We start from the raw sequence: 9,166 nt of genomic DNA on the forward strand, positions 1-9,166 counted from the left end.
CTCTGTAACAAGCTCCTAGTTACATTGTGCTGGGTCAGCCCTTGAGCAATGATCTATGGTACCTAAGAATGAGAGCATTGAGGCTTGGGTTATCATATGCATCCGAGTGATTTAGGTACCCAATCTCAGTGACAGTCAATTAAAAAGGCATGTATTTAGGCTCAGATTCTCAAAGCAGCTGAAGGAGTTAGATGCGCAAACAGCAGCACATTCCCTCTACCTTAGACTCCTTTGAAGGTCCTAGTCTTAATGTATAATTACCACAAGTGCAGCAGAGGAGAAAGAATGGGGAATGACCAGCCATCCTTTAAAAATCACCAGTGGCTGGATACACAAATTAAGGGATGAGAAAGGAGCAAATAGACTGAATAAGATGGCAGGAAAGAACAGGAGATGAGACAAAGGAGGAGCTTTTCTGAATACAGGTGGTAAAATTTTTCAGACAAGTAGTTTATTCACTGAAAAATGCAGTTTGGTTGACCCTATACTATTTGTGAATAAAAAAAAAATGTTTCATCCAGGGCAAAACAGACAAGCAAACACTTAAAGTCACAAAGCAGCACAGGGCATCGTAGTGCCTCCCTAATACCTTTAACCTAGTGGTGAGGGAACTCACTGGGGTCATGGGAGATCCTCATACAATTCCTTCTCGGTCTGATGTAGAGCAGAGATTTGAAGTTAGGTCTCTTATCTCTCAGGAAAGTGCTTTAATCTCTGTGCCATAGGTCTTGCTGGAAACCTAAGCATAAGTAACTTTATTAAAAAAAGGCGGGGAAACAGAGTAGGCCTGTCTTTGACAGAATAACAATGCACCAGGTAAGCATATTGCTGACCAGAGAGCACGGTACAAACACACACAGATCTCTCAAGTAGCTATGTAAATACATTCTTAAGAGATGGTATAAGGGCGCACTGACCCCTCATAAGATAAGATTGGGATCATAGGATAATGGGTGAGGATGTTTTGTTCTAACTAGCAGGTATGAGGATAAGGGTGGTAACTAACAGCATCTGCAGTGTAATACGTAAATTTTGTATTGGAGTATAAAAGGGGAAGTCCAAAGAGGAGCATCTTTGTATCAGTCAAGGGGACATCTTGTCACAGAAATACATGTGTTAGTGTCCCTGTGACCCATAAGACAGGGCACTATTACCGTGCTTTGCTGACAATAAACCTGGCTGAGTGCCTTAGACACCAAATGGAACCTGTGGTCTTTCTTTAGGAATAACATCGAGGTCTGCTGAATCAGTAAGCTGCATTTCCTGCTCGTGCAGCTGATATCAGAGCTCCAAGAACAGCAGCACTGAGCAGTCTTCACAACTCTCCACAGCACTAACATCTTGGTCTATAAGGTATTTTGGGACAGGGCTTTCTCAGTGTCTCTGAAGGTAGTTTGCTTTGTAAAGTCAGCAGCATATAAGCAGCAGCAGAAACACATGGCTCTAATGCAGCCATGGTGGCAGGTAGAGTGGGTTTCCATCTTGAATGATCCATTCCAAGTCGTCTTCCTTTCACAAAAGTCAGGATGGGATGACTTAGGTTTCTTAAATCCCACAAAATTGCATCTTTCAATCTCATTCATGGTTGCACTGGTGCTCTCCTTCCTTCTACCTCAGCTCTATAAACCTTCTGTAAAAGCATATGGTCTCCTGAACATTGTGCATAATGGATCCATTGCAGTCATCTTATTCTCAATTAATGCAAGACTGCAACTTGCTGGGATCATTTAAGTATCTCCCTGTTTGTGAAAAAATCAAATCAATGGATGTCAAGGATATGTCATAACTTTTGAAACTGAAAACTGTTTAATTTCCTCTCCTCAGCTGTTTTTAATTAATATGTTTCTGCTCCGTATAACAGAGTTGTCATCACTAGCATATTGAATACTTGTCTCTTAGTTGTCGCATAGACATTCTGCCTCCAAAACAGAGGGCTTTGAAGGTGCTGAAATGTCATTGACACAAGACCCATCAGATGTGTGACTTCTTCAGATATAGAAACTCGTGCCGCCAAACAAGTACCCAGATAGAAAAACCTATTCACCCATTCAATGTGGTTGCCATCTGCATGCAGCATCAGTGGGTCATGAGCAACCCCTGGGCAAAAGAAATTTCCCAATCAAATTATTTGTCAAAGCATTCAGAGAAATCAGGATGAGTTCACCAATGACTCAAGGCCAACATTCACCCCTAATATTTGGCGGATTAATGAAATCCAGCAACATGTGTCTATGCCGTTTTGAAGAGATCAGAAACTGTCCCGTACATTTCTGAACATTTCCTCATGTGATTGCAATACAACATTTTCAATTGTATATTATTATGTCACAGTACACTATCAGCATTATTTCTCTTTGTTCCTCTGTGTGTGTCATTTATCCTTCCATCAGCATCTATCTAATCTATCTATCAATCTATCTATCTATCTGAGTAACAAGATAGATGAGCTAATATCTTTTATTGGGCCACTTCTGTTGGTGAAAGAGACAAGCTTTTGAGATACACAGAATTTTTCTTCAGGTCACTGTGCAATGGGTAGAACATCCTCTATGAAACGGATACTCCATGTCTTGTGGACATGAAGTCAGCCAGCACCTCATGGGAGGTAAACCTGCATGTTTTATTCATAAGGTAAAGCCACTACAGAGAAAACATATTAAAATATGCTAAACATATGCTAATAAGCTTACCAGTCATCACCCCAACTGCAGCCTGGGCTCTGGCAGAAGCTCTCCTTCAATCCCCACCCAGGAGTTTTCCTGTTGTTTCAACTTCATCACATACTCAGCTCAAAACAAGAACACTCCTGACTCTGTGAGTGACTCATTTATCCACTTTGGCTCTTTGAAGAGACCTTGAAAACATAATCAGCCAGACAATAGGTCTCTGCTCTAAGTGCAGGTTCAGAATGAGGGATTCCAGAGGAGTCAGTCGCATTCCCTTCCTCACCCCCAAGAATTTCCTTGAAAATCCGCTTCACATGTCTTGTCCCCAAATGTCCTTTGAAGTTCCTAATGTCTCCCAGAGATTGCACTAATCAGAACTTCCTCCTAAAAAAGCTCCATAATGCTTTGCATTTTTAATACAGCAAACTCCAGAGATATTTACCTTAATTCAATAAGGTTTAAGGAAATTCATTAGGGTTTGTGCAGGATGTTACAGGACACTTTCATATCTGTCACGGTGACAATCTTGAAATATAGTGTCTCAACCTTTTACTGCACTTACCGGACTCAATCCTTCTTCTAGCCTTACTCCCATCTATATGGGATTGACTCTTCATGTCTTTGTAATCCATTCCAGTCTGTCTTGACAGCTATTCCTCGGAAACTCTGCAACTAATCAAATCCTTTACTATGACATCCATCCATCTAGTTCTGGGTCTACCTACCCTATTCTTACCCTCCCCTTCTACATGTGACACCCTGTAATCTGATCTTCTTTTCACATGGCCAAACCCTCTAAGCCTGGACTCTCTCAGCTTTTCTATAACTGGTACCACCTTCACACTTCCCCTACTTTGTTCATTGCAAACATGGTCAATCCTTGTAACTCCAAACACCTATCTTAATGGTTTTGTTTCCACTGTCTTCAAGATCTACTCCTGTCTCTTGCTCAGTACCCAGTATTCAGAGCCCTACCAAAGTGCCTAGAAAATCACAGGGATTAACAAAGCCAGAGTTTGGAACCCTGGCTGCTTCTTCAATGGAAGTGGAGAGATAGGTCATGTCCTAAATAAGCCAATGGGAGATGCTGAGGAGATGGGTGTGCCCTAACCACCCCAACCTTTCAAGGTATGGATTGCCTTAATCCCCTGGAGGGAAACACTTTTTCTGCTTGAGATTTCCATCTGGGAACCCTCTAACCCCAAGTAAGGTGTATTTTGCAATAAGCCCGGGTATGGTGCCACAGAGAAGACTGAGAAGAAATTAGGAGGAAGAAGTCCCTCCTTAATATTAGCTCAGTGGTTCTGTTACTCACCTAATATGGAGGAGACCCCTGGTTCAAGGACCTGATGAGAAGAAGAGATTTAAATGGTGATTTGCCCCCTCCGCTATGTGTGACCTAACCACTGGGATATGGGATATGTTGATGTGGTTCTCTCTCAATCTCTCCTGTTCAAGTCAAAGTCCCTTCATGAATCTAGCCACAGCTCGGGATCGCACCCATTGGTTCCAATGGAGCTATGCTGATATACATGGCAGGAGATCTAGCTTAAATATGTGTGCAAGGCTCTGACAGGAGCTGTCCTTTAACCCCTACCCACGTTTTTTCCTGTGGTTTCAAGTTCATCATATCTCAGCTTAGACCAAGAACATCTCCTGCCTTTGTTAATTAATTTCTCCAGTTAGGCTCTTTAAAGAGACCTTGAGTAGGTAATCAGACAGACAATGGGTAACCGCTCAAAGCGTAGCTTCAAAATAATGCATTTTAGGTGGGTCATTTGCATAATCCTCACCCCCAAACAGTTTCCTTGAAAATCCACTTCACACATATTATCCCAAAAAGTCCCTTGAAGTCCCCAATATCTCCCAGCAATTGCACTATTCATGTCTTCCTCCTAAAGAAGCGCCATGCAATCCTACAGAAGTACATAAACAGTTGCATTTTTAATACAATGAAGTCCAAGAATGTGAAACTTAATTCAATAAGGTTTGTTAAGGAGGTTACAGGATCTTGTCATATCTGCAATATAGTGTTTTGCACTCTTGCACTCTATATTGCATTCTTGCAATTCTTGCATTCTTGCAATATAGTGTCTGAACCTCTTGCTGCACTTAGTTAACTCAAATCTTCTTCTTGCCTTACTCCCATCTATATGGGGGTGGTTCTTCACATCCTTCTTATCCATTCCAGTCTGTCTTGAATGCCATTCCTTGGAAACTGTGCAGCTAATCATATCCTTTAATATGACATCCATCCCTCTAGTTCTGGGTCTGCCAACCCTTCTCTTTCCCTCCACTTCTAAGTTTAACTCCCTGTTTCTTATATATTCTTCTGATTTTCATTTCACATGGCCAAACCATCTATGCCTCAATTCCTTCAGCTTTTCTGTAACTGGTATCACTTACACATTTCCCCTACCTCATTAGTTCCAAACATGGTCCATCCACGGAACTCCAAGTATCCATGTTTACATATTCATTTCCACTGTATTCAAGATCTGCTTCAGTCCTTTCCTCAGTGCCCAGAATTCAGAGCCCTATGAAAGTGCAAGCCTAATTAACAATTTGGTAGGTTTAGTGAAAATACAAATGCTCATATAAATAGGAATATAATGCCCAATCCAGCAAAAACTTTACTTCTGTGAATATGTTGTACACATGAATAAGTTTATTGAAATTACTTGTGAGTACGGACTACTAGCACAAGTGTGAATCTGTCTGCAGGATCGGGATCATGCATAATATTGATTAGATTCCGTCCTGCAGGTGGTCTATAAGTGAAAGTCTTGGAGGCCTCAGTTGGAGTTCTGAATGCAGTCAGGCTGTAAGGGTATGTCCATTTAGTCTAAACATTAAAATATCATGTCTATAGAGAAGAAGAGATTCATAAAAACAAAATAGAGAAATGAAGAAGCCCACTCAGTGGAGACCTCCTCCCTTTCTTCCTGTAGGATTTTCATAAGGTGAAGATGATGGTTTTGTCACCACTGTTGGGAGGGTGTTCTATGCATGTGCTGATGGCATGAAGAAGACACATAATTAGACAGTGGAACTTCTTGCCACAGAGAGACTTTGAAGACCAGAAATGTAGCAATATTCAGATAAGGTTTGGATAAGAAAAATATTAGGTTTATTATAATTAAATTATGACAACATATTTTGAAGGGATATTAAACAACATGTTTTAGGGATTAAGCCACATAACCCAATAACTGCCCCCACATTAAACAGTTGTAAACAAGGTTCAGAGTTCGTTTTGCAGAGACCTCAGTCTGCTTAGTACCTTGGCAAACACATCATTAATTATTTTTTATAACTTTTTATTAAAGACAAGAAGGAAAAAAGCATTTGAAATGTAAAATATTAAATCAGGCTCTCATTTTCATATTGACAACATCCTTTGTTCCCTTTCTTGTTAGCTGGAGACAGTTTTAAAAAAGAATTAGATACATTCTTGGAGGATCGGTCCATCAATAGCTATTAGTCCAGGCCAGAGAGGCAACCCCATGTTCTGGGTGTCCCTAAACCTCTGACTGACAGAAGCTGGGAATGGGCGACAGGGGATGTATTACTCAATAATTGTCTATTCTGTTCATTCCCTCTGAAGAATCTGGCACTGGCCACTGGCAGAAACATGATACTGGACTAGGTGGACCATTGGTCTGACCTGGGATGGTCTTTCATTTGTTCTTATGTTCGAACACGATGATAGGTGGTTCCCTAGTCAATGGGAGATGTCGAGGCAAGGGGTGTGTTTTAAACTGTGCCACTGTCAGTTCAGTCCCCATGTCCTCTTCTTCTATCTGCATAACACCTCCTTCTGCTTTTGATTCTCAGCTGGGAACCCGGTAATCCCACCTAAGGGTTTTTTACATGAAGCTGGGGTGGGAGGAAAAGATGGAATTAGGAGGAGGAGACCGCATATAACTTTTATACCAATGGTCAGGGTAGTCATCTGGAATGTGGAAGGGCCCCGCTTCAAGGGCCTGATAAAGAAACAGGATTTTAAGAGGGGATCTCTCCCCACCAATGTGTGTACCCTAACCACCAGGATACGCTTATGTGGGTCTCTCTCTAACTCTCCTGTTCAAGCCTAAATTCCTTTGTGGCTCTACAACCGCTGGGGAGTAAACCCATTGGCTCCAATGATTATTATATTATCCTTATTAATTATTATTATTGACAAATCCTTGAGATTTTAATAGGTTAGAATAAGATAAATTATATTAAATAGTGTTTCAGCAAATTACTCAAAAAGAATGAACAGAAATTAATAGATGAAGAGATTATTTTTATACAATTGGCCCGATCCTTAGCTGGTATAAATTGGCCATAGCTCCCCTGACATCAGCGGTCCAGATTAAAGAGATATGGAAACAGAGGAAAGAGAAAAATGTGTGAATGATTCTAAAGCCTAGTGCTCAGAACTCTCAACTCTGGATTTAGGAGACCCAAGATCCAGTCCCCCATGTTCCACTGACTCTTATACAACTAGTAATCAAGCCCGCTGACTTCAATGGAGACACACTCATTTAGACCAACCGAGGTTTTGTCCCAATGGGTCCATCAGTTACTTGAGCTCAGAATTTCCCAATCACAAGTTATCCAAAGTTCTATGCTCTAATGTAAACATTAGTAATTTATTTAATATCATCGACATTACTTGAGAAACTTCAATTTCCCCAACATTTGCCCTAGAGTTGTTTTCACTTCCTTGTTTTTCAAGCTGTAGATAATAGGGTTTAACATGGGGGTCAAGACGCTGTACTGAATGGAGAATATTTTTTCCAGCACCACAGAGGTGACTGAACTGGATTTTGTATACTGGAGAAAACCTGTCAGGTAAAATAAGCCAACCACAATCAGTTGGGAGCTGCAAGTGGAGAACGCTTTACGCCTGCCCTCCACAGAGCGTATCCTCAGGATGGTGGAGATGATGTGAATGTAGGAGATCAGGATGAGGAGGCAGGAGCTTGATCCAAATATCAGAACAGAAGTAAGAAGCACCACTTGATTGGTGAGGGTGTCAGTGCAGGACAACTGTAACAGAGCAGGGAGCCCACAGCTGAAATGGCTGATTTGATTGGGCCCACAGAAATGCAACTTGAAGGTAAAAACAGTGTTAAGCAGGACATGGACTAAACTTATTGTCCATGCACCACCCACCAGCTGAACATAGATCCCTTTGCTTATTCTCTCCATGTAACCCAATGAGTCACAGATGGCAACGTAGCAGTCATAAGCCATGGCTGAGAGAATGAGAATTTCAGCACCACTTGAGAGGAGGATGAAGAACATCTGAGCAATGCAGCCATTGACAGAAATAGTTTTGTGCACTGCTAAGAAGTTCCTCAGCGCGTTAGGCACCATGACTGAGGAATAGCAGATATCAACAAAGGATAAATGGAAGAGGAAGAAGTACATAGGGGTGTGAAGGTGAGAATCAGCTCTTATCACCACAATGATCACTATGTTACCACCGAGAGTGATTAGGTAAATAACTAAAAACACTGAGAAGAGGAAAATCTGCATCTGTGGGTCACTGGAAAGTCCCAGGAGAATAAATTTAGTCACTGTGGTTTGATTTTTCATTGGCATTTATTCAGGAAAACTGTGATCTGGAAGACGAGAGAAAACAAATGAAATTAACACTTATAATAAATGTAAATAGAAACAGCATGTGAAGTTAATCTGATCTGTAGCATGAATGTAAAGAGAGGCCTATTCCAGGCTGTACAATTTGTATTTTAAATATACTAAATTCAGTGAGAGATACAGAGAAGCTGGATGGAATTTGTATGTTTTTAATAGACAAAATGGGCTGGATATACAAAAGGACTTGGGCACCTAACTGCCAGTTTAGCTGCCTAAATTGCGGAATCTGGCCCCACTAGTGTTCACAAAAGCCCTGTTCAGCTGGGACTAGCAGACAGGCTGATGTGGGGGCTCCCTAAATCTCTCCTCTTGAAGCTGATCCATTCTAGCTCAAATATTAGAGAGGAAGCACAGCAGGGTTACTGGGTACTTGGTCTTTTGCATCAGGGATAGGTCCCTAACCACCAGGCTCTCTGTCTCTTTGTCTCTCTCTCTCTCAATGTTTCTTTGATCCGGCCTTATGACTTCAACAGAGCTACAACTGCGGTGCACCTGCATGGGAACTGGCAGATTCACTCCAATGAAACTATGGCCAATTTACAATAGCTGGGCATGTGAACAAATGTATAAAAAAATCTCCTTCTCTACTACTTTCTGTCACTTGTTCTAGATTATTTTGTTGAAAACACTATTTAGTATCTGTAGCATATAATTGGATTCTTATCTATTAAAATCATTAGAATTTTTGAAGAAGAAGAAATGAATTTGACCTTCAAACATCCCCTTGGCACAGTGACATAATTTTGAAAGGAGAGACCTGATAGAAAATTAATGGGACTTTTGTTCCTAAGTCACTTAAACTGTGACTCAATGGGACTTTTGATTCATTGTTCTGCACATCTGAA

At 41.0% G+C, this 9,166-nt stretch overlaps 1 protein-coding gene across 1 annotated transcript; it reads right to left on the reverse strand.

Moving 5' to 3' along the window:
* Nucleotides 1–7,325: 7,325 nt before the first annotated feature.
* On the reverse strand, nt 7,326–8,264 carry LOC117887117 (olfactory receptor 8S1-like). The gene has a single exon (XM_034789359.1). The coding sequence runs from the start codon at nt 8,262–8,264 to the stop codon at nt 7,326–7,328; it is 939 nt and encodes a 312-aa protein (XP_034645250.1).
* Nucleotides 8,265–9,166: the final 902 nt, after the last annotated feature.

Source organism: Trachemys scripta, chromosome 14 (assembly GCF_013100865.1).
Source record: "Trachemys scripta elegans isolate TJP31775 chromosome 14, CAS_Tse_1.0, whole genome shotgun sequence".
NCBI classification, from domain to species: domain Eukaryota; kingdom Metazoa; phylum Chordata; order Testudines; family Emydidae; genus Trachemys; species Trachemys scripta.

Bases quoted from the DNA above. Each gene is read 5' to 3' on its own strand.
- LOC117887117 (XM_034789359.1), bottom strand. From the start codon at position 8,264: ATGCCAATGAAAAATCAAACCACAGTGACTAAATTTATTCTCCTGGGA.